General features: G+C 40.8%; 1 protein-coding gene and 1 long non-coding RNA gene across 3 annotated transcripts in view; one reads left to right on the top strand and one right to left on the bottom strand.

The window, feature by feature from the left end:
* Nucleotides 1-247: 247 nt before the first annotated feature.
* On the bottom strand, nt 248-15435 carry LOC148047961 (uncharacterized). The gene is made up of 3 exons (XR_015695874.1): nt 14932-15435; nt 3090-3300; nt 248-979 (listed from the first exon to the last, which is right to left on the bottom strand). It is a non-coding gene; the product is annotated as an uncharacterized LOC148047961 (long non-coding RNA).
* Nucleotides 11982-25803, top strand: part of ADAMTS9 (ADAM metallopeptidase with thrombospondin type 1 motif 9) — a 168944-nt gene continuing 155122 nt past the window's right edge. For both annotated transcript variants that reach the window (XM_087708823.1, XM_087708822.1), the window contains exons 1-3: nt 11982-12134; nt 13232-13644; nt 17482-17644. In XM_087708823.1, the coding sequence (XP_087564949.1) occupies nt 12014-12134; nt 13232-13644; nt 17482-17644 (697 nt within the window). In that variant the 5' untranslated portion in view covers nt 11982-12013. The remainder of the gene's footprint in view (nt 12135-13231; nt 13645-17481; nt 17645-25803) is intronic.

Below are 25803 nucleotides of genomic sequence, written 5' to 3'. Positions count from 1 at the left end.
TGAAGCTTGCATTTTATGATGTTATCCCCATCCCTGCTGCACACATTGCTGTTTACAGTTTAGGGAAATGGGCTGAAAGCAGTGGTGGGATTCAGCCAATTCGCACCTATTTGGGAGAACCAGTTGTTAACTTTTTAAGCAGTTCAGAGAACCGGATGTTGGAAGAAATCTCATCCCCCACCCACACACACACACATACTTTACAGGGCTAATCCTGTAAGGAAGGCAGGAAGGAAATATTCTGGTGTTGTTTCTAACCTAATCTTTATTGCCCTTACAGAAACTGCCTCTCCAGTTAACCCGTATTACATTGTAACAGCTAAGGCGAAGCGCCCATCGACGTGAGTGACATTGAATTGGCCACACCCACCTCCTTGATCCCCGCCTACCCAGGTGGTCATTAGGGCAGAAAACTGGTTGTTAAATTATTTGTATCCTACCACTAGCCAAACGTAACAAAATCAAATTTAACAAGAAGAAATGTGAGGGGGGTTTTTCCACTTAGGCAACAATTAATACATAGATATAGATCTCAAAAATTTGAATTAATAATAGTGCTCTTTCACAAGTACTCAGACTAGTATTTGACTGCAAATTGAATATGTCTCAGATGATGAGTGGCAAAGAGGGAAAGCATAATTTTAGGCTGCATCAATAAAAGAATTAGATTGTACAGTTTATAATTCCGGGGAAGTACTAGGTCTACTTGAGTCTGCATTAACTAGTTTCCACTTTGAGAACTTTGCGCTGTCCTTGGGATAATGTTTTTAAAGTTTTAAAGGTTAAATTTAAAAAAAAAAGTTTTAAAAAGTAAAAGTAAAGCAGGAATAGGTGCAGACAAAAGAAACAAATTATTAAGGGACTAAAAATATGAAAAGAGAAAGAGCTGTATACGTATAGCCTTGAGAAGACTGAGGGGGTCAAATCGATAGTACTCTTCCAGTCTTTGAAAGGATGTCTCACAGAAGGAGGTTAAGACCTAAGATTCCAGAATACAAAATAAGGATATAAGTTATAGAAGGACAAACTTCAGTGGAAAGTTAGAGGGGAAAAAACACACAACATTAAAACCATTCAACAGTGGAGTTAGCTGCTCAGGAGATGTAGAACATTTCTACTCAATGGATGACTTCAATGAGGCAAGTTGACTAACTGTTACAAATGCTTTAACTTGGATTCCACATAGGGAATCCACATTTAGGGTTTGACCCTAAATGACCCCTTCTAATTCTATAATTTGAAGCAGTGGAAGCTGTAGTCCAGGTTAAAATCACTTTGTTTAAAATATAATTTTGATGTCAACAAACATTTCACACAGTAGCTTAGAAAAGAATAAAGACTTGATTTTGAAACTCTTGTTCAACTATGGTTGGTTCTCGTTATGTAGATCTATGATTTGTTTTTGGTTTTAGGACTCCCAAAAAATGAAATGAAATATTCCTTTGCACTAATTAGCTCTCTCTAGTAATTTTAAGGTATTTTTTCTTCTTTTTCTTTGGTATGAGCAACATAATGGCTCTCTATATATCCACATATGTATACTATAACGGATATGTATATGCATGTATTCCTGTATGACTCTGTGTGTGTGTGTGTGTGTGTGTGTGTGTGTGTGTAGATTATGCATTAGATTATCCAACAGAGTAGGAATAGGTACAGACAAAAGAAACAAAATGATTAAATCTTAGATTTAATATTAAAAAGCTTAAGAACTTCTGGTAAACTCTAAACACATTGAATTACAACTCCCACCATCCCCAGCCAGAACAGCTAGCTTGATTGCCCTAACTATCTGAGTATTGTGAGATTTGAGTCCAATACACCTGTACTACAAGTATGTCCAGCCATTTTAGCACTGTTTCACAATTTTATCAATATTCCTCATGAGTGGATTTCAACTCCCCATGCTAGCTGGGGAATTCTGGGCCCACATATCTTAAAGTTACTGAGGTTGAGAAACATTAGTTTAGAGCTGGAAGGGATTTTTTTTTGTCTATTCAAATAAATGAAATATTGAACAAATGTATCATAAGCTGTATCAATATAAAGCAATATAAGCAGTATATAAGACAAGCATGTGTGCGGCAGGCATAACTGGAGTCTGACTTCCAACTTCTTTGCCAAATTAATAGTATTTTTTCTACACAAATTAGATAAATATGAACATTAGAAAAGTGAATCTATAGAACATGGAAAGTTTTGTTTGTTTATTAAATTTATAGGCCACCCATCTTACCTCAAATTTACTCTAATGCAATATTTAATACAAGATTGTAGGAATAGTGCAGCTAAAATGCTAACATATTAGTGTGATCCACTTTTATAATTTCCTTCTGAGTAAAGTTTGATAAAGTATAACTTCATTATTCAAAACTTGGGCATGATCTTTTTATTCAATTTAAACAGTAAAATATATGCACAGCGCCATGCATTATGAAGAGTGCGTGATATTGAATGGCTGAATTTTCCTGCGTTAAGCTAAGAAACAAATATGGAAAAAGATGAAATCCCTACTTACATACACAATGATGAACAGCCTCATTATTTAAATGAATATTCATAGCTCATAACTGACAAGGCCAAGTGCATACGTTTGCTATTTAATTTGAGTACCTTCTGTACCAATTTAAATAATAAAGTGTGACTTTTTTGTGATGCAGTTATCATGATGGCAGTTTCATATGCGGAGGTGACAATTAGCTAGTATGATTAAACTTTATTAAGTACAAATCTATTTATACAAACATTGGATGTTCTTGGCCTAATTTTGTTTTTAGTTCTGTCAGGACCCTCTTTTAACATTTCATTTCTTAAGGTTACATACAGAACAGTGGTGGGTTTCAAAAATTGTTCGAACCTACTCTGTGGGTGTGGCCTCCTTTGTGGGAGTGGCTTGCCGCCCATGTGACCGGATATGAAGATGCCGATGACACTTGTCAGAACCACCTTAAATTACCTCACACACAGCACTGGCATGCATAAGAATATGATGTAAACTTGTTTTTTAAAAGGCATCTTTGGTTTGCGTTAAAACAACTTCAACACACACAATGTTCTGATTGCACCACAAACGCAGTAGTCATCCTTACCTTTCACAGAGGCACTGAGTTTTATAAATATGAGCACGATAGTGTAGAATTATCATATCCAAAGACCAGTGGTGGGTTTCAAAATTTTTTGGAACCTCTTCTGTAGGTGTGGCCTGCTTTCCGGGTCCACTAGTAGAACCTTTTCTAACCGGTTCAGTAGATTTGATGAACTGGTTCTACCGAATAGGTGCGAATTGGTAGGAACCCACCTCTGAATACAGAAAAAACAGACACATATACAGGTATTAGTGCTAATAAAGCCATAGGCTTTTCTCAAGTCCTGGGGGAAAAGATTTTTAACTTTTGAAGGACAGTTGTTTTGATAAGGTCTCTATGCTTTTAGCAAGTAGAAAGACAACGTTATATCATAATGTTAGGAAAGATGCAATTGAAATTTTAGCTAACGGTACAATTAAGGACGCAAAAAGATACAGGCAGTCCTGGACTTACAACAGTTCCTTCAGTGACCATTCAGAGTTACAATGGCACTGAGAAACACAATTTATGACATTTTTTACATTTATAACCATTGTAGCATCCCCATGATCATGTGATCAAAATTTGGATGCCTGCAACTGACTCATATTTATTTACCGTTGAAGTATCCCAGGGGGAGGTGATCTCCTTTTGTGATCTTTTTACAAGCAAAGTCAGATTCACTTCACAACTGTGTTGCTAACCTAACAACTGTAGTGATGTCACTTAATGTCACTTAAAGGTTGTAAAATGAGGCAAAAGTCACCTAACTGATGTTTCCCTTAGCAACAGAAATTCGGGGATGAATTCAGAGGTGGTATTCTGCCAGTTTGCACCAATTTGAGCAAACCGGTAGTGGCAACGTTGCAAGACTCTGCCCACCCATCCATACGTCATCACTGACCTCAGATGTGCACGCTTCCGCTACCAAACCGGTAGTGAAGATAAGAGGATTTCATGCCCGGATCAATTGTGGTCATAAGTCAAGGATTACATGTACTGCCATCAATAATTCTTAGCCATTTATACCAAGCACTTCTAAACATGCACACACAGTTTGTGTGCTTGTGTGAAAAAGAAGGGGAGAGAGAAACAGGGAGGGAGGCAGAGGGAGTGGGAGGGAGTGGGAGGGAGAGGGAGGGAGGGAGGGAGAGAGAGAGTGAGAGAGAGAAAGAAAGAGAGAGAGAGAGAAAGAGAGATGTATTCTTGGCCTTTCTGAATTTTTACAGATGCCCTCATGAATCTCACCTGCTATATATTCCAGGGATTGAAATCCCTGAAATTCATACTGGATATCTTCTAGGCAGTCTTAAATGTTCCTATATGAGCATATGGTAGATTACACATAGCATAATTTAGGGTGTGCTTATGACAAAGAGATTGCTTTGGTTACCATGGTGAATGATCTAATTTGCAAACTAGTAAGGAGTGTTATGTTGCTTTCAATTTTGCTGAATTTCTCAGACATTTTTTATTTAAAATGGCCATGATATCATAATTGGGCAAGTCTTTGTAGCTCTATACATACATACATACACACATACGTACACACACGTACGTACATACATAAATACATACACACACATACTGTTATAGTTATACACTGTAATATACTAGTTTCTATAACTTTAGTCCTCCATCTTGCAAGGAACATATTAAAATCCTAAATCAGTGTCCAGTACTCTTAATGTAGTGAAGCTTAATCCAGAAAAGACAAACTTACTTTTGGACGGTCGAAATAAAATAGGCCATAGGATTAGAGATATCATCTGTGCTTGGGAGTTATATATAGCATCAAGATTCCTTGGCTCAGCCCTAGGATTCCATTCCATACATCCATTCCCATAATATTAATATATCTGTCCTTTATGACGTTATTTGGCTAGGTGATACATTTTTTGATCACAACCTAATTGGACAATATTCTCCACCCAGGGCAATCCCTAAAATGGTTTGGAAGTTCAATTGATCCAAACTATTGATTAAAGTTTGCTAAGGGAATAACGTGAGTTGCATGTTAAAGCAATCTTACCAATTACTGGTAAGTTTTAGGCATGATTCCATGTGCTGGTTATGACTCAAAAAGTTCTTCACAACTTGAAACCCTATCCCAAAGAATCTGCCCAATTCCCAAGGGTGTTTTTTTCAAAAGGCAACTGGACTTTATTGGTTTTTCCTTGAAGACATTTCATTTCTTGTCCAAGAAGCTTCTTCAGTTTTGCTTCTCATCCAAGAAGCTTCAACTGCGGAGCTGAAGAAAGAAGCTTCTTGTGCGAGAAGCAAAGAAGCTTCAAGGAAAAACAAAGAAAGTCCAGTTACCTTTCAAAAAGCACCTTTGGGACAGCCATGACCTGGATAACTGAGAATCTCCATAGGCAACCTGCCCAGGTGTTAAGATTTTTAGGAAAATACTCTCTTTCAGTTTTTCCATCATCAAGACATGGCTGGTTGAGCCAACTTAGCGATTATTCTTTACTCTAAGACGTGGTAAAGCTATCTGTGGCCCTCCTCATATTGACAGAGTAAAAAAAAAAAAAAAGCATTTTTTTTCACATGTGGTCAAGGATTGGCTGATAAAGTTAGCATTTTTCAAGTCATGGTATATATCTTAATGTGTTTTAATGTATGCTTTAAGTTATACTGTACTGCATTGTTTAAATTTATCTTGTTAGCTACCTTGAGCACCACCTATTGGTGAAAACATAGGATACACATCCTCTGAATAAAAACACTGAAAATATTTTTAAAGGTGGAAAAAAGCTAAACAGTTAGAGACATTTTACCATTAAAGCTTAAAATTATTACACAGTGCCATAACACAATCAAATTTGACATTTTAGAATCATATATATTAGTTGGAGATATTAAGCCTGCGCTTAAGGCTGTAATCTAAAACATAACTCAATAACAAGTTCTGCTTCAGTCAATTGTGTTTTTTTGTATAAAGCAGATTTGGGGGGGTGTAAAAATCTGTCATTAGCACTCTCACGCTAAACTAAAGGCACTTTAAAAGTATTTAATTTTAACGGTTTGAACTTTAGGTTCACACGTGCTATAGAGTGTAGATGAAAGACTAGTATTGCACTTTTCAACTTGCTACTTATTAACCATAGCATCTACTGTGTACAATTTTGTAGTGCATAAGGCTATTCTACCTGCAATGTAGTACATCTATAATTCAGTGTTTCTGATTGCCCAGAATTAATGCTATGGACGTCAAATTGGATATGAATAGCCTCTATGCAAACCAATAGGCTCACTGAAGGATGCTGTCCCAGTCCTCCCAATCTTAGCCCAACTAACTTCACAAGGTCATTGTTGGATATATAAAATTGCAGGAGAGGGAAAGTGGGATACCAATCAGAAGAACAAAGAAAGCACTCAAGAGCAGAGCTTGCCGTGACTAACATACTGTATGTCTTTTTATTTCATGAGATTCTTTGAATATCTGGAAAAAAGATCTGTAACTTTTATTGCAGCAAAAGCCTTTATAACTGGAGCCCGTTTATTTTAGGTGCATTATAGTTTAAGGTGAGCTAAGACTGTTTAATGATTTGTTGCAGAAGACAATGAATGACTTCAAAAATATGTAATTATTTTGTGGCCCAGGTCCTGATTGCCAATGGCGAGATTAGCATATTGTGCAAACACCATAATTCAATCAGCAGTGAAGCGGGAGAAGGTTATCATCATTTGATACATTGCCTTGTGTAAATGCTATATTCCATTCAAAAGTGAGGTACTTTCCAAGTTCTGTCAACGCTATTAAGAAAAAAGAGTGTATTCACCCAAGACATGTAACCCTTCTCCAAATTAACCCATATTATGGCTTTCCATAATATGGTGTATTTAATGTTCTTTAGTCAAACCATTAAAAATAACCAATTGCAAATTGCCTTTTACAATTGACTGATGGCGATTTTGACAATGCCAATAGTGTTTAAGTGATGCTCCAGTTCTTTCGGGATTGCACCCAAGGCACCTATTACCATTGGTACAACCTTTGCTTTCTTTTGTCACAGTCGTTCTATTTCTATTGACAGGTGTTTGTATTTTGTTATCTTCTCCAGTTCTTTCTCTTCTATTTTGCTGTCTCCAGGTCCATTATCCATTTTTTTCCATCTTTCTTACCAACCATTAAGTCTGGGCTGTTATGTGGCAGGTGCCTCTTTATTTGAATTCTAGCACTTTTACTTTCTATATTTTATGGTCCCACCACTACTTGCTTGAAGACCAATATTTCTTGCAGATCTTCCAATGTACCTTTGTTGCTACTTTATTGTACCCTTTTTTGTGGTCGGTTTATGCAGTCTTTCTGCAGCAGATAACCGGGTGGTCTGATGTTTCTTCTTATTCTTATTAAATTTATTTGTCATCCATCTCAATCAAGTCCAAGCAGCTATAGCATAGCTGTGAAGCCCAGCACTTCTACCTTGGATTTCACTGCAAAAAAACATTTTGTTTCCATACACTGGTTGGCTGTAGCACCAAAGCCATACTTCTGTCCACTGAGCCAATAGTGAACCCACTGCATTTTTAAAAATACTTTGTAGTGCAAGAGTTCATGAGATACCAAGCACCTCCAAGAGAAAGTGAGTCACACTGCAGTGTTGCCTGAACCATCAGTTAGAACAATGTTTCTCAACCTTGGCAATTGAAGATGTTTGGACTTTATCTCCCAGAATCCCCCCAGCATAGTGGCTGAGGAACTCTGGGAGTTGCCAAGATTGAGAAACACTGGGTTAGAAGACTTAACTAGATTAGTTGACTCACTGATCGAACACTGTTGTGCAAACAGCACTGGTGTAATAACAGACATTATTAAATTACAATGAAAGTTTTTTTTTAAGTGCCAAGTTCAATTTTTGGCATATTGCTTTCATTCTAACCACCTCAAGGACTTTTCTGAAGAAGACCAAATGTCCTTGGAATGGGTATACCAGAGAAAAATGACAAGTAGAATGAATAATATTTAAGGTTCATTTAAGAGTTTTATTTTTAATTCCAGTTCTATCCTGAAAAAAGATGAGAATAAAGAATGAGCTTGGTGTAGCGATTAAGATACCAAGCTGTAAACTAAGATTTCTGGTTCTGTCTTAGACACGAAGCCAGCTGGGTGAACCTGAGCTAGTCCTTATTTCTCAGTCCTAGGTAGAAGGCAGATAAACCACCTGTAAAATCTTGCCGAGAAAACTGGAAGGACTTCACCAGATAGTCACCAAGAGTTAACACTGACTCAAAGTCACCAGTAATAATAATAATGATAATAATTATGATAATAATTAATAATGATGATGATGATAATGAAAAACAGCTGGATGAGAGATTAAATAGATGGAAAACAAAGCTTTGCACGGACAGCACTTGAAAAACATTGAAGGAAAATGTGATAACTTGACATGGACATGGCTTAAGATGGGAACTATCAAGAAACGGAAGGTTTAATATTGGCTGCTCAAGAACAAGCACTACAAACTAATGCCATGAAAGCGAAGATACAAAAACCCATTGACAACCTAAACTGCCGACTTTGCAATAACAAAGTCGAAACTGTTTCACATTTAATATGTGAATGCAGCAAAATTGCAAACTGATTACAAAGCTAGACATTACCGAGTTGCTAAATTAATCCACTGGTCATTATGTAAAAATATGATTTGCCTGTATCCAGAAAGTCATGGGAACATAAAGTGGAAAAAGTAATCGAAAATGAGAAGGTGAAGATTTTGTGGGACTTTCGAATACCAACGGATTATCATTTGGAGCACAACATGCCAGATATCACGGTTGTAGAGGGCCAAAGTGTAAGTTTATCGATATCGCTGTTCCTAGAGATGGCAGAGTCGAAGAAAAAGAACTAGAAAAAATAATGAAATATCGCAACCTGGCCATCGAAACTACATGGCTATGGATGAAGCATGTAGCAGTGATACCCATTGTCATCGGGGCACTTGGCACCATGTCCAAGAATTTGACAAGATACATCAACAAATTGCAGTTTCCTGTTAATAACACCAGCGGAACTGCAAAAAACTGTGCTACTTGGAACATCTTATATTTTAAGAAGGTACTTGGTTGACGCTGGCAGCAAACTGTATCAACCATTAGCACCAGTCACTGGTATTTGTAATGCATTTTTGAATGTTCAGTTGGCTGAGTTTCATGTTTAATGAAGGAAGTATATAATAATAATATTTATTAAATCCTATATAATCCCATACCACTCCGTGGCCTTTCCCCACAGCTGAACTGAAGGTTTATAAATTCGCTTTCCTAATTGTCAGTCCCCATGTGATAGCTCTATTGCTGCTGATCCCAGCTCAGGTGCCTCCAAGGTGATAGGTAACAATTATTATCAGATTTTCCATGTCTTCAGCTTACCCCTGGGCAGCGTCAGGATAAAATGACAAACATTACTTTAACTCCAGTGCAGCTAAGGACAGCTCAAGCCCGCCGTGCTCATGGGTTAAAGATGAGACGCATAGAAAAAAAAGAGAGATGTTGTCCAGGCAAGTTTGCACCATGAAGCAAGTCCCGTAATTACTTCATTGTAACTTTAATGCAGCAGAGACGGATGTCATCATTTTAATGTTTACACTGCTGGTATTTATTTTATAGGAATTGTTACGGTTAACCAAGGACTGATCCTACTTACTGTAGCACAAAAACACCTCGGTAAGCAGTTTTACGAGAGCTGTGCCCCTGACATTGCCTCTGTCTCATCCCTAACCTACTGCAGAGAGACGCTGAATAGTCTTTAGTTCTTTTGGTATTACAGAGCTTTTTCCCCCGTCTTCTCCCGACACAAAACGTACAGTATAGACAATTGATGTCTTGTTGAAATGCTGGCAGTGGCATGATCAGGGACTGGGATCTGCCCAACTCCTACTGGCTATTGAAGTCATTCCTCCCCACCACGCCACTGGGCACAGGCCATTCTCTCTGGTCCTTAGGATTTAAGGGGGACTGGATGGCCACTTCTTCACAGCTATGGACAGACTGCCTATTGTGGTATCTACATATACACAGGCCTAAATACCTTCTGCAAGACCAGATTGGCTTCTACTTATACAGCAGTCTTTCAAAAGAACAATGGAAAGAGGATTATTAGTTCATTTAAACCAGAGATGTGTTGGTGGCTTTGTTCTATATTAGTACATTAAAAGGTTTTTTTTTTAATAGCGCAGATGAACATGTAAGCTGTTCTCATCCTGGCTTTATTATAATTTATTAGAAGGTGGTGCACTGCTATTGGGCTATTCCAACCCCATCTTATGTTTTCTCTGAGTAACTTTCTTGTATTGCTGATTGTGGCCTCCAACTTTATACATACCTCACATTTCAAGCAGTGAAGTTCACTTTTTTGTCTACATGAGGGTATCAGTTATCTAGAAAAATCAATATTTGTATGCGTCTGTATAACCTTGGTTTAGAGCGTGGGTAACAATGTGGGTATAGGAGAGGCAGAGTGAGTACTATTTCTGGTGTGTCTAGAAATACATTCCCAATTATTTTTCTCCACAAGTGGGTTTACCTGCCCAATATATTCAGTTGCACTGATTCTGGCATGCCATATAGTCAGCCCTACATTTTCTTTCTGAAAAGATGACACTGAATTCAATGAAGCCTATATCCAAGTACAACACATAATTTTTTAAAAAGTAAAAGTTACCACTTCTCTCCCCCCCCCAATAGTTCATGTCTAAATAAACTTGCAGGAAAACCCACCCCAGGTTTAAATTACCCTGATTAAAAGAGTGCTAAAATAATACAAGTAAAACTTCAAAAGGGGGAGGGGAGAGTGTCTTAAATTATTTCTTAAGAAAAGCACCGGCAGGGTTTTTCCTTTAATCCCCCTGGCTGGTGATCCATTTTCCTTTTTATGTCTCTGAAAGAAAAAGGGGGAAAAGGAGAGAAAACCCTGCACTTTCCAGAAAATATAAGTAAGATGCTCCATGGTCCCGGGGTTAATTTTTATCAAGCGGGAAGATACATTAATGCAAGTTTGGTGGATCAGCGCCTAAGTTTAAGGGAGATTCAAAGGACATACTAGGGAGATTTCGGGAGGCAAAATCCTAACGGGAAAAGCGAAGGGGGCCACCGCTATAATTCATATTGGGGGGGGGAGGTTAAAAAAAGTGACGCGCTGCTCTTTCGGGCCGGCGCCTTCCCTGCCAGGGTGTCAGGGTGTTAAGTGAGAAAGGATCCCCTCCTGGAGGGAGATTTTTAAGAGGGAGAAGGGACGCTGAGGCGGCTTGGCCTTGGCCTCCCCCGCCACCGAAGGCAGGCATGAACTTCCCAAGCCCCAAAACTCCGCGGCCTCCGCGCCATCAAGCAGCAACCCCTCCGGCCGAGCGGCAAGCGAGAGGCATGAGCCTTCCCCACCTTCTCTCGCCTTTTGTCCCCTCCTTCCCGGGAGGCGGGAACTCTCGGATCCCGCCTCCACGGGAATCCTAAGACTTTCCAAGGACCCTGAAGTGCGGCGGAGAAACGGGGGGGAGGAGGCGGAGGGCGAAGAAGGGGAGCCGCAGCTTAGTGGGGCTGATTTTTTCCCTCTCTCTCTCTCTCTCTCTCTCCTCCGTCCCCTCCACCCAGCCCCTCTCGCTAAAAGCACGATGCTGGTGTTTATCCTCTCCCGGCGAGCTCGACTCCTTTTTCTCCTTTCGATCGACTGGCTCCAGGGCGGACAGTTCTCGCCACAGCCGAATCCCGAGAACCCCAATTAGATGAGCGCCATCCTCAAGTTTAATAAAAGTGAAGTCGGGGAAGGCGGTGTGGGGGGAGGAGGAGGAGGAGGGGAGCAAAGACCTCGGGAGTTTTGACAATAAACCACCTCTCCTCCCCTCTCCGCCCCCCCCTCCCCAAGCAACTAGAAGGGAGGACTTTGGGGAGGGGTGCCAAGGGGGGGTGGAAAGCTCGATCGCTGCAACCAAGCGGCACAAACCACCATGCAGCTGGTGTTATGGGCGGTAGGATTAAGCACGCTACTCCTGCAAGACTTCTTGAATAGAGCCGGCGCAGCAACAGCAGCAGCAGCAGCCAGAAAGCAAGGGAGGCATCTCCGACAAGGTAAGATGCTTGGCAGGGAACTGAAGAGAGGTCGCAAGAGCAGAGCGCGAAGTTGTCGGAAAAGAGAGCCAGCGACTTTGGCGTTACTTTGTGTGAGGTCAGGTTGTGTTTCCTTTTTCTTCTTCTCCCCCCCACCCCATTCTTTACCCCCCCTCCCTCTAACACTGCCGCAGGGGAGGAAAAAAATGGGCAAAAGCTCAGAAAGCGGTGTTAAGCCCGTTGAAGTTCTGTCTCTCCAGTCGACCAGCAGCTCCGCCTACAAATGTATGCTAATTTTATTCATGGTGGCTCTTTTCGTGCATGTCCTAGAAAGCACCGATCAGGGAGTCACCAAGTGTCCTCTTGCCACCCCGAAAGGGAAGAGAGGGAGAGAGAGAGAGACAGATAGAAAGAAAAAAAAACCACCCGTTCACCATGCATAACTGCAAGAATATCTCTTGATATTTTGGCCTTTTGCATTAAAGCTAATAAGGTGTTTTATTATTATTATTAAAATTATTATTATTAAATATTGCCAAAGAGCACAGTTTAAAACTCTTATTGGGGACAGTATTCTCTGAGCGTATGAGAAGCTTCTTGCAAAGCTTTTTTTTAAAATACCTATTTCCTATATGATGAGTTTATATATTAATAGTATTAATATTAATAGTGAACAACTATTGTGTTCCCACCTGTAATGCTGCAGAGGGCTCTTTTAGAAGTATTATTTGAAGGTCCTAACTGAGTTTCTTTTTATGCTGCTGACTGTGTGTGCTGTTCTCGGTGTTTAGCTTGGTTACATAAAGGCTAAAAATGAATTCAGCATCCTTTGCTGCCACTTTCTAAAATGCCAGCTTTTCACCTATGAGACTTTACATAACTTTAGGAATGTTGTGGAACTGAGTTGAGTTGGTAAAGGAAGGTGTTTGATTTGGCTGATAAAGTTTTAGAAGGGCTTTTTAATCGGTTCCAACAAGAATATTTCTTCCTAACTGGCTAAATTCATCTCCCTGTTGGACCAGCGCTGTAAAAAAAAAGTATTGTTAAATAGTTTGCGCATGCGTGCGCACTCCCACACCCCATATCCATTCATGGGCACCTATGTCAACTTTTCACAGCCAAACTGCTGGAGACGCTGAGAGAGTACGAGATTGTGATCCCGACCCGTGTGAATGAGCTTGGAGAACCGTTGCCTACAAAGGTGCACTTTCAGAGAAAGAAACGAAGCCTTCGTTCAGAAGCTCAGCCTTCGATTCTGGATGCTCCCTCTTCTCCCATCGCCTCCTCTTCTTTCAGTACCACCCAAGTGCATTATAGACTGCAAGCCTTTGGGCAGCACTTCGTTTTCAACCTCACGGCCCATTCGGGATTTATTGCCCCTCTCTTCACGGTCAGCTTCCTTGGACAACCCGAGGTTAACCAAACAAACTTTTACACCGAGGAGGAAAGTGATATTAAGCACTGTTTCTATAAAGGACATGTCAACACGGAGCCCCAACATACAGCAGTCATAAGCCTGTGTTCTGGGATGGTAAGTGTATAATCCTCCTGCTGAATCCAGGGTTTTGTTTACAGGATGCAAACCAAGAGCTTCTTAAGAAAAGATCTCAATTCCCAGCTTTGGATCTTGCTAGGAGAGTGGGAAGCACATTCTGTGTTAAAACCCTTTTTCTTTCTTGTCTTCTCCACGGCTTTCTTGGTTTTGATTGCAACAAAACTTAAAAGCACAGCAAAACTTTCTTCAAAGTTTCAACAGGGTGCCTTTCTTTTCCCCAGTTCTTTCCTAACCCCTGCCTAGTCACTTTCTTTCTTTTAGATTATAAATAACTTGTATCTAGCGGCAGGAAACTTAAGAAATCATTACTGGAGTATATGGCAAAACCTCAAGAATCAAAGGCTTTGCTTTTAAGGAGCTCTCAGTTTGATTGATGGGAGGGGAGAGAAGACGGGAGGGAAGTCTTGGGAGGTGCCAGCAACATGCAGTAGTCCTGAACCATTTCTGTACTTTCTCTCTTAAGGGTCATCCCCGACAGGTATTTTGGGAGCCTTGTTTTGTGCACTTGGCAACAGCTGTGTCCCTGAAGACTTTCAACATCTTAACATTAAGGAGACGCTGATGTTTGCCAGTGAAAACAAGGGAGGTGGGGTTTATCCCAGGTGGCTTTTGGGAAGAAGGGGCCACTGAGTGGGTTGGTGAGGAGCATTTGAGTCTGAACCGCAAACAAGGGTGGCACTTGGAGGCTGAGAGACATTTAAGGTGGAGGGAAGGCAAACAGAAACTGTGTAATTGATTCCTTCTCCCTCGCTCCCCCTAGGGACGAAAGTTTACTCCAGGCAGCTTGGAGTGCCAATGCTAAAAGCCAGTCGCTCCCGTTTAATGGACTGAAAAAGGCAAGGAATTGTCAGCATGCAATACATTTGGACTGAGAGGAACCATTCCCACCACCCTTGGAACAGTGAAATGGTTTAGAAGTGAAGCAGTTGAGGGGGGGGGGGGGAGAGTAAAGGAGAGGCTTTCAAAGCACCAAATCAGTAATTTGATTTTACTCCCGTTCCGCTTGAAAACTTATGCTCTAAGCAGCTCAAAGTTTGTTGTGGAGCTGGAGGGGTGGGGGGGGGGGAGGGTGGAATCATAGCTTAGTAGCTGTCTGCTCTGAGAGGTGAAGAAGTATGGGTTTGGTTTCCTCCAATAGATTTTCAAGATCTGTTCTGCAAATATAATTGGGTTTGGGGTGGGTGGGTGAGGGAGCTAAGCTTTTCTTTCCTTCTTCGGTATTCTAAAAAAAGGATGCAAGCCGCTGAGTTTAGCTATACTTACCAGCCAGGCCGAATTGTCCAGTTGGCAGTGCCCTACATCAAACAGGAAGGGGCTGCAGGAATGGGAAGCCCCCATTCACCACCACTGCTACCCCAAAACCATCTTGATTTCCTCCAGTTTGTACCGTGGTGGTCACTTTCTGGGCTTGTTGTTGTTATTGCGATGTTCTGACGCTTGGCGGGTGGGGCAGAGGAGGAGGAGGGCCGATACCGCCCCAGCATTCTCCCAAGGGAACCAGCAGGGCTGGTGGGAGTGTGTTTTTCCAGCCCTCCAGGCAAGGATTGCAAACAGGGTTGAAGCTGAAGAGGGAAACAGTTCACACCCACTTCCTGGTAGATAAGGCACTGCAGGACTTGGCATTTGCTTTCATGGAAGATCAACCTTAAGGGAGGCCAGAGGCCAGGCTCTTTTATGGAGACTTAAGGTGGAAAGAAGAGAAGGTTGTCCAGAGATAGGTCCAAAACGAATTAGGACAGGAGGAGCCCTCCCCCAAACTTGGAAGTAACCCATGGAATGAGGGGGAGGTAAGACTTTGTGGTATAGCATCTGCCTTTAGTGTGTGCAGTACGGCAAACAATGCCCTCTTGCATTTATAGGATGTTTAGAGCAGTGTTTCTGAATTTTGTGTAGAAAGACACAGTGGATCTTTTCAATTTTTTATTAGAATAGAAGGAGCAGGTGTTTTTTTTAAAGACTTCTCTTATTTTATCAAGGAAACTCTTGGAAGGAGAGAGCTCCCAATATCTGTAAAGTAAAATCATCCCTTTCACCCCTAGTCTGCATTTTTTTGTTACATACAGTCCTGAACTTGTGTTTGTGAGATACTGGCCTGGTGAAAGATGTGAAGGGGTCAATACAATTATACTGCCTCACCTTAGGTCTCCAGGTTAATTTTCACTTAATATAAGAGAAAAATAAATGTAAAAAGTGAAAATTAACTGGGAGATTTTTTTTTATAATTCAAGGTGGTGAACATATATTATACTCATTCCTGCTCCTATTTTCCCCACAACAACCCTATGGAGGTGGGGTGGGCTAAGAGAGAGTGAATGGCCCAGTGTCACCCTGCCAGCTTTCATGGGTAAGGTAGAACTAGAACTCACAGTCTCCTGGTTTCCCACCTGGTGCTTTAACCTCTAGACCAAACTCCTTTCCAAGACATTGGATGGGCAACTAATTTGGGAGGCGGGTTTCATAAATTATGCCAACCACTCTCCAAATAGTATGCCCCAGATTTGTTGACCATAATGTAGGGTATTGTGGGTCTACAACAACTTGCCGAACTTACTGCAGCCAACATGCCACAGCCAACTCACTATGGGATAACTCTACATGGCCAACTCGCCATGGGACAATTCGCTGTAGGACAAGAGTTATACTAATATCAAAGAAATAGTGGAATAGAATCATTAAAGAAAGGATGTCAAAGGAGGGACAAAATGAAATGTAAATGACAAAAATTACAATAATTTTGTAATTACTTTAAATGATTAAATTGAAAGGTTGAATTGTCCCACAGCGAGTTGTCGTGTGATGAGTTGACCATAGTGACTTGTCCTGCAGCGAGATAGTGAGTTGGCCATGGTAAATTGGCCGTGGTGAATTGGCTGTGGCAAGTTGGTCATGGTGAGTTGAATGGCAAGTTGGCCATGGTGAGTTGGCTGGCAAGTTGGTCATGGTGAGTTGGCTGGCAAGTTGGCCATGGTGAGTTGGCTGCAGTGAGTTGGCCATGGTGAGTTGGCTGTGGTAAGTTGGCCATGGTGAGTTGGCTGCGGTGAGTTGGCCATGGTGAGTTGGCTGTGGTAAGTTGGCCATGGTGAGTTGACTGCGGTGCGTTCTCCCATACTGTGGAATTGTGGCAGTGTCTGGAAGGCCTTATTGCTGGACAAGCTGGCATTAAAAAACTGTATGTCTCCTTCAAATTGTGCTTGGTTGCTGGTGACTTCATGGACAGAGCCATTGAGCTAACTTTCCAGCAGTACAAAAGTGGTTTGCCGTTGCATTCTTCCAGTTGACATCGTCAAGTTCCCAGGTTGATATTATAGCTCTCTGGAAGTCTCCAGTGCAAGTACTAACCAAACTTGCACATCCAAAGGTGACCAACCACTGCAACCTGTTTTAAGTAAAGGTCAACTCAGGTTGGCAACTGAGTGTACATTCAAGAAACCACAGCTAGCCATGTTTTCTACTTGGTTAAGCAAGTGTGAGAGCCTTCCTGAAGTAGCCTATCAAATTAAAATTTTGTTGTCATCCAAGGGGAAAATGATTACACGTATGGGAGCAATTATATCAACTTGAATGTACTTGATTTAATTTTCATGAGGAAGTAAAAGTAATTTTGTGGCTTCATCCCATTTTTTTTGGAGCATAGCCTTTACTTTGGCCCCAAAAAGAGCTGTCATTCAGGAAGCTTAGGAACGATCAAACATATAAACGAAACCAGAAAAAAATATATCTTGTGAGTCTGAGAAACAGCTACAGTTCTCAGCAGAAGATTTATAAACCTCTGTTAAACTTTGGTGGCTTCATTTATTTTTCATTCCTTTTCAGTTAGGCACATTTAGGTCTCATGATGGAGAATACTTTGTAGAGCCTCTCATACCACCTGATCAAGAAGAATATGAAGAACAGCATAAAAAGCCACATATTATCTACCGACATAGTGTATCACCAACATTCTCACCAAGGAACAAGCAGACCTGTGACATTTCAGGTACTTTCTGTTTATATTTTCTCAGGTCTTTGGTCTGAATTGGCAAAATAACTTACTAATAACTTACTTATTATACTACAATACTATTCTGTTCCTAAGATCCAGCATGAAGAACTGATTGTATGGGATGTTTCTTTACTCTAAAAATAGTAAACCAGAATTGATGCCAGTACTAATAGAGATCTCCTGAGGTGAACCTCAGCCGCTTTCGTCTCTCATTACATGTGGTTTATATTCTTTTTATAGGTGGTCCTCAACTTACATCCACAATTTATGTTGCTAAGTGAGACATTTAACTGAATTTCATCCTATTTTATGACCTTTCTTGCCGCAGTTATTAAGTGAATCACTGCAGGTGTTAAGTTAGTCACATGACTTTTAAAACCGTTGACTTTGCTTGTCAGAAAAGATGATCACATGACCCCAGGACACTGCAACGGTCATAAATATGAGCCGGTTGCTGAGCGTCCGAATTCTGATCATGTGACCATGGGGATGTTGCAATGGCCATAAGGGTTAAAAAAGGATTTAAAAAGTCACTTTTTTCATTGCTTTTGTAACTTTGAGTGATCACTAAACAAATGGTTGTAAGTCAAGGGCTACCTATATTTCATAATGGTTGAATCTGGAATGAGGCCTTAGCTTCCTTCTATGAAAAATATAATACGGTGTTCACTTTGTAGTACCTCAAGAAAGAGAGGAAAACTTTCTCCAACTGATTTGTGGTTACACCCCAGAATTCTGAGTTGATATAATTTTGTTTCATGATTTATGTGTTTGTTTATTCAAGTTCTATAAGTTGATTGAGAATGCAGTCCAAACAGAGAAAACTTTAGCTGCCATCCAGAGTTCCTTCCACTCTCTGCCCATCACCAAATGTGTCCTGCTTGAGTCTTCTTCGGGCGAGGCCTTCCTGACAGTAGACATAAGGAACAAGATCAGATTCCTTCCCCTCAAAATTAGAGCTAAGAAACAGAACAAAGTTATGGGATTATGCAACTTAAAAGTGATTGATTTCTTTATTCATTACACTAAAATAAATAAAACTACGAAGGCTGCATCAGCTGTGTTTATCGATTAGAAGACTAATATGTAAGATTACTACTTATTGTATCAACCTGTAATATATATATATATATATATATATATATATATATATATATATATATATATATATATATATATATATATATATATATATATATATATATATATATATATATATATATATATATATATATATATATAAATCCAGATGAAACATTTGGGTTCCAAGTTAATGCTGACCGCTAAAACCATACCCTAGTTGTAATTGCATCTTGTTAATAAAATAGAAATAATACGTGATATGCATAATATGTGACTATGTACAGCACGGTAAAATTCAAGTGATGTGAGAGGAAGGGTGCAATCCAGTGATGGTATTCAGCCGGTTCAGACCGGCTCGGGCGAACCAGTAGTGGCGACCTATGGGCTCATCCGCCCCTGCACTATGGTGTCCTATTTCACCACATTTTCTAAGAAGCTGTGTGCACGAGCAAAGCACATGCGTGGAAGGCCACACACATGTGCAGAAGGCGCGCGTCGGAGCAAACCAAGCATGCGCACGCCCGCGCTCACATTTTTGGTGTGCGGCAAATCGGTGGTAAAAATTATGTTAAACCCACCTCTACTTCAATCAGAGGTGATAATTTGGCAGTATAGTTGTCATGGCTTCTTGCATCATTTTGAGAAAAAGAAAGTCAGAGGCTTAGTAAGTGCTAACAAACACTAGACCTGTATATCCCTATAAATAATATTTAGAATGTATTTTTGTAATCTTGATTTAAAATTAGTAAATAATAAACCACAGTTTAAATTTAGTAAGTGCCTTACGTGCTCTTTCAAGTAATTGCTACCTATAAAGTATATGGTTAATTTCCTCGTTGGAGAGAGGGGTGCAGGATTTTATGGCAGCTATAAACCGTGAGCTCAAGGGTTTCTGTTCCATATTTCATATTCTAAGCAACTGTACTGGCATTCGGTATATAAGGATACATAGAAAATGAGGGAGACTTGCAATAGAACTTAGTTTGGAAGAGGCGCTTTGAAACATGAGCACCACACCTGGCTGTGATTCATTGAAGGAAACTTGATTGTTTCCAGGATTGTGCAGCTTCTGGAAGTGGATACGACTGCTTTAATGAGTCACAGACTGGATGGCATCCGCATTACTGCACCTTCTGAAGCACATCTTTCAAATCCAGTCCAAAGGATTGGGCAGCCATAGGTATTGAGCTGTACAGATAATGTAGATAATATCTAATCAGCCTTTCCCAAGTAGGAACTCTCCAGATGTGTAATGGGAAGGGATGAGTAGAAGCAGTGATGGGATTCAAATAATTTAACAACCGGTTCTCTGCCCTAATGACCAGCTGGGTAGGTGGGGTTCAGTGGTCATGTGATTGGGTGGGCGTGGCCAACTCAATGTCACTCACATTGATGGGCTTCGCCTTAGCTGTTACAATGTAATTAAGGGTTAACCAGAGAGGCAGTTTCTGTAAGCAGGGCAATAAAGATAAGGCTAGAAACAATACCAGAATGTTTCCTTCCTGCCTTCCTTACAGGATTAGCCCTGTAAAGTGGAAAAAAACAAAATGAGATTTCTTCCAACAACCGGTTCTCCGAACTGCTTAGAAAGTTAACAACCAAATAGGTGCGAACTGGCTGAATCCCACCACTGATAGAAGTATTAATGCAACCAGGAACCATCATGCAGAGATGTAACAATTTCATCCTATTAGATCATGTAAGAGGACAGAGAACACAGGAGAGAGAATGGTACCTCTCACAAGGCTTATATGGTTCTTCCAAGGGTTGCTGCTGGACTATGCCATTCTGGTTTCTCTCTTCCAGCTGAATCTGCTCCCTCCTTTGAGATCAGATACAGGAGATTCAGAACAGTTGGAAAGAAACATGGAATCTGGCACAATTCATCAGCAACCCTTGGAAGATTGAAGCAACAGATCCCAGACCTCAACAAGGCAAAGGTAGTTGGAAGGATCCCAGCAAACTGTTTGGACATTTTTCTTCTCTGTCTTTCTACCCCCCCCTCCCCCTCAACCTTTTCAAGTCTTTCATTGTCACTTCGAACAGAGAGATAGGGGGAGATTAGGGCCATCTTTCTTTCTTTTTAATGGTATTGCTTGATTTCCTCTACTTGATTGAATATTTACTTGGAGCACATCAGAGGTTGTTTACTTCTCGAGAAGAACCAGGTTTCATTATTCAGTTTCTCAGTCATCGTCAGAGCAGAGACTGCTGTGCTGGTCACTGCTGGCCTTAAATATATCTGGGAGGCACAATACCTACAGACCATGAGGTCCTCTTCTTTGACCTTTTTGTCGGAGAGTGGCTTGCTCCAAAAGCACAGGGCAGAGGGGAGGAGTAGTAGCTTTTGTCAGCTTCATCACTGTGACTTGCTTGCTGATGTCCCTTTGTGTAGGGTGACTTCATCAGTCACAGATGCCAGCCAACCCAAGACAAAGAAATAATCTCATTGTCACTTAGAAGCTTCCAGGAAGACACTTTGTGTTTACAGCAGCCCCAGAACAAGTTATGTTTTGCACATGGCTTCTTATCAGCAAAGGTTGATTAACTAATGGAAACTAATCAAGGAGAGAAGCCACCTAGAATTAAGAAGAAATTTCCTGACAGTTAGAACAATTAATCGGTGGAACAACTTGCCTCAGAAGTTGTGAATGCTCCAACACTGGACGTTTTTAAGAGGATATTGGACAGCCATTTGTCTGAAGTGGTATAGGGTTTCCTGCCTAAGTAGGGGATTGGACTTGAAGATCTTCAAGGTCCCTTCCAACTCTGTTATTCTATTAGTAGCTGGATACCCATGGTTTGCGACAAAACTATGTGATTGGTCTATGCATGAGAAATTCGGTTCACAGTCCGTTGGCTCAGTGGTGGTCGGTGAATGAAACACATAAGGAAATATCATTCCTGCTGCCTTGAGTCCAGAAGCAGTTCCATAGGTGGAAGGCATAGACATTTTGGTGAGGTTCCGACATTTCGTACTGTAAGGAGCTCCAGGCCGCTCCTGAGTGAAGGGGTGGAACGTCTGCCAGTTTGAACTGAGATAACGGGATGTGAGGCAACTGGCAGTTGGAACAGTTCTTTTCAGGTGGGGCAGGGGAGTAGCATATCTAACTCCTTAGCATCAGGTTCTTTTCAGGTGGAGAGTACAACTGCTTAGCATCAGAGTGTGTTAATTACTATGTAAAAATACTAATGATCTGATGGTCATTTCGAAAAATCCTTTCTTAGTGAGCACCTAGAAGCCAAGAGGAACATACGTGCCGAATTTCAAGTTTGTAGGCTTTACGGTTCTGGAGGTTATGTGATGAGTGAGTGGTACTTGGCAGATAGATGGATGGATGGATGGATGGATGGATGGATGGATGGATGGGTGGGTGGGTGGGTGGGTGGGTGGGTGGGTGGGTGGGTGGGTGGGTAGGTAGGTAGGTAGGTAGGTAGGTAGATAGATAGATTCTAGTTAAAGAAGAACATTGCAAATGCAAATGCAGAACTACCTTAAAGACTCATTCATAATAGTTCAGCTAAAGTCTTGTTGGCCAAGAGTTGAATACAGTTTCATGAGAAACTGTAGGTTTCTCATATACTATTAGCTTTTAAATATTTCCTAAATATAAAAATAATTTATGTGGCCATTTCCTTCCTTCTAAGGAAGACATTACACTAGTTCTCTGGAACTAGTTCTCTGGAACTTTATCCTTTATTTCCTGGAGGATGACAAAAAATACTGACTTTTTCTAAATGGTATTCTGAGAGATTTTCTTCTTACCTTTTACAGTTCAAAATAGGTTATAAAAACTGCTAATGGGAAACCTCCTTCACAGGAGGGAAAAATTATTCTAGAATAAGATACAAATTCTCCATCATATTTAAGAGCAGGAAAATTGAGTAGATGCTGATTTCAGCAGATGGGAAACCATCCAACAATTTCTCAAGGGCAGAAATGCACTAAGTGATACCATTACTGGAGAGGTTCCCACCTTATGTCTTTCCTTGTGCTTTAATTGAAGTGTGGGTAGCTTGGCAGGCTACAGACCCCTGGAAGGTTGACTGTATGGTGCCAAGAAGGACATTCATATTCTTTGTCCATGTTGTAATTCAATAGGTTCAAAAATACCACTCATTACCATCTCTCTACCCTCTTCACTACTGAAAGAATTGCTAAAGCAAAACCTCTTTCCTCAGACAGAGTAAGAGTTGGTAGAGAAAAAGCAGCCCACACCTAAAATTGTCTAGGAAGAAATTGGATATCAAAATGTGCTAAATTTACTATCTATCTACATGTACATGTACATCTACAGTACACGTACACATATATGTACATTGTACATATACATTTTGTTCATTTGTTTATTAAATTTCTACACTGCCTATCTCACCTAAGTGACCAAGTGGTTTACTTTAATAAAACAATAGTTAAAGGTAAAGGTTCCCCTTGAACATATGTGCTAGTCATTCCTGACTCTAGGGGGTGGTACTCATCTCCATTTCAAAGCCGAAGAGCCAGTGCTGTCCGAAGACATCTCCATGGTCATGTGGCCGGCATGACTAAACGCCAAAGGTGCATGGAGAGCTGTTACTTTCCCACCAAAGGCGGTCCCTATTTTTCTACTTGCATTTTTACATGCTTTCGAACTGCTAGGTTGGCAGAAGCTGGTACAAGTAACGGGAGCTCATTCCATTAAGCAGTGCTAGGGATTCGAGCTGCCAACCTTCTGACTGACAATCTCAACATCTTAGCCACTGAGCCACTTTTAATAAAAGAATATAAACACAAATACAGATTAATAGCAATAGCAATAGCAGTAGACTTATATACCGCTTCATAGGCCTTTCAGGCCTCTCTAAGCGGTTTACAGAGAGTCAGCATATTGCCCCCAACAATCTGGGTCCTCATTTTACCCACCTCGGAAGGATGGAAGGCTGAGTCAACCCTGAGCCGGTGAGATTTGAACCGCTGACCTGCTGATCTAGCAGTAGCCTGCAGTGCTGCATTTAACCACTGCGCCACCTTGGCTCTGATTAAAAACAGTTAGGAACAAAGTTAAACCTTATAAGGTAAAAGTAGAAATGAAAGATTAAAAAGAATGTAAAGGGTAAAAATTAGCAAACAGTGGGAATAGCTTCAAGCTGTCAGCCATCTCCAAGATTGCCTCTTATTCTTAGATATCCACACTAATTGGCAGAGCCTGGTCTTTATATTTTTCCGGAAAAACAGAAGGTTGGGGGCTCACCTCATCCACAGAAGATATATCCATCTCCTACCAGTAGTCATGCCAGCCACATGACCACGGAGATGTCTTTGAACAGCTGGCTCTTCAGGTTTGAAACAGAGATGAGCACCACCCCCTAGAGTCAGGAACAACTAACACATACTGTATGTGCGAGGGTAACCTTTACCTTATCTTTGCCAGTAGTTGGAAAGGACTGGACTAATACCATTGAGGCACTGCTCATAGTAGCACAAGAGCAGACACTAAACACCAGGTCCATAGTAGCAAGGATCTACCACGCTACACAGGATCCGAAGTGCAGAGACAGTCCAACATAGAGTGACAGATTGCAAGATGTAGGCAGGAACAGGATACACTGAAAAGTACAAGTAGCTGGCCATTGTGGGCAGAAACATCTGCACAGTGCATAGGCTAGACCCTTCCAAGACCAGATGGGAAATTCTATAGAAAGTCATAGAGAGTCATAGTGCTAAGATCCTTTGGGACTTCCTGATCCAGGTAATAGCTAATCAATCACAGGCATCATGGTAACAGATACAAAGCAGAAGACAACAGTGGTGATAGAAATAGTAATGCCAAGTGACAGACATATCAGGAAGAAAGAAAGAGAAGCTGGAGGAGTACCAGGGTCTCAAAGATGAAATCGGATGTGGAAAATAAAGGTCAAAGTGGTGGTAGGAACTCTTGGGGCTGGGAATCCTAAACTGGGAATGTGGCTCAGACAATTCCCAGGAACAGCATTAAAGCTCTCTGTCCAAAAGAGTTGCAGTGCTAGGAATAACGAAGATACTGCTCAGAAGGCTCAAACTCCCAGGCCTTTTGTAAAAGATCCAAGGTTGAGGAAGACCCAGACCACCCATAGGTTGAGAAGGGAATTTTTATGTAGTGCTTTACAGCCCGCTCTAAGCTATTTACAGAGTCAGCATATTGACCCCAACAATCTGGGTCCTCGGAAGGATGGAAGGATGAGTCAACTTTTAACTGGTGGGGATCGAAATCCTGGCAGTGGGCAGAGTTTGCCTGCAATACTGCATTCTAACCACTGCACCACCACAGCTCTTAATTCTGATTAAATTCCTATTTAATTAAATTAATTTTGATTAGAATAGTAGAAGAGTAGAACAGTGAGAGGACAGTGAGAAATGCACCACGACTCTGTGCAGAGGAGAGAATGTTCAGATCAGACTTTTGTTCTCAGGCAGGTCATTGAAAATGAATGGGCATAGGAAAGTTTATTGTACTTTGTTGATTTAGAGACAGTGTATAATAAAGCGAATAGCCTTGAATTCTGGGATGTTTTCTGCAAATGCGCAGTTGATGGTTCTTTGCTGAATGTAATATGGACATAAAGCAAGCATGAGAATAAACAGAACCTCGAATGGTTTGACACTAAGGATGCTGTTAATTGTTTAAAATATTTATGGGCGGAAATACAGAAATTCTAAGATGTGCCTACGCTAGTAGAAAGGTAGCGGATATGGCGTGGTCTATTGTGAAAAATGAATGTTTCTCAAAAGGAGCTGAATGGCTTACATACAGTATAACAACATGCTTTGGCTCACAGTGTTATGTGTTATAATTGAGAATGCCAGGAGGAATACAAAGGTAAGTTGGAATGCAGTCAGAATTGGGGAGAGACAGGAATGAATGGATGCTGAGTGAATGTAAACTGAATACACAAATGAGAAAACCCAACACAAATGAAGAACATTGTGGTGGCTTGATCAAACAGAATGAATGAAGCCTCGAAGATGAAGAAACAGTGAATGGGTGGAGAGGAAGGGAAAGTTAGGATTATGTGAAGCTGAAATCCTCAGAAAGGGAGGTGAAAAGTTTAAA

This window comes from Thamnophis sirtalis, unplaced genomic scaffold (assembly GCF_051295495.1).
Source record: "Thamnophis sirtalis isolate CommonGarterSnake01/CBP01778 unplaced genomic scaffold, rThaSir2_p1.2 scaffold_3, whole genome shotgun sequence".
Lineage (NCBI taxonomy): Eukaryota > Metazoa > Chordata > Lepidosauria > Squamata > Natricidae > Thamnophis > Thamnophis sirtalis.
Note: the sequence above shows the minus strand (reverse complement) of the source record. Positions and strands in the feature narration are given on the sequence as shown.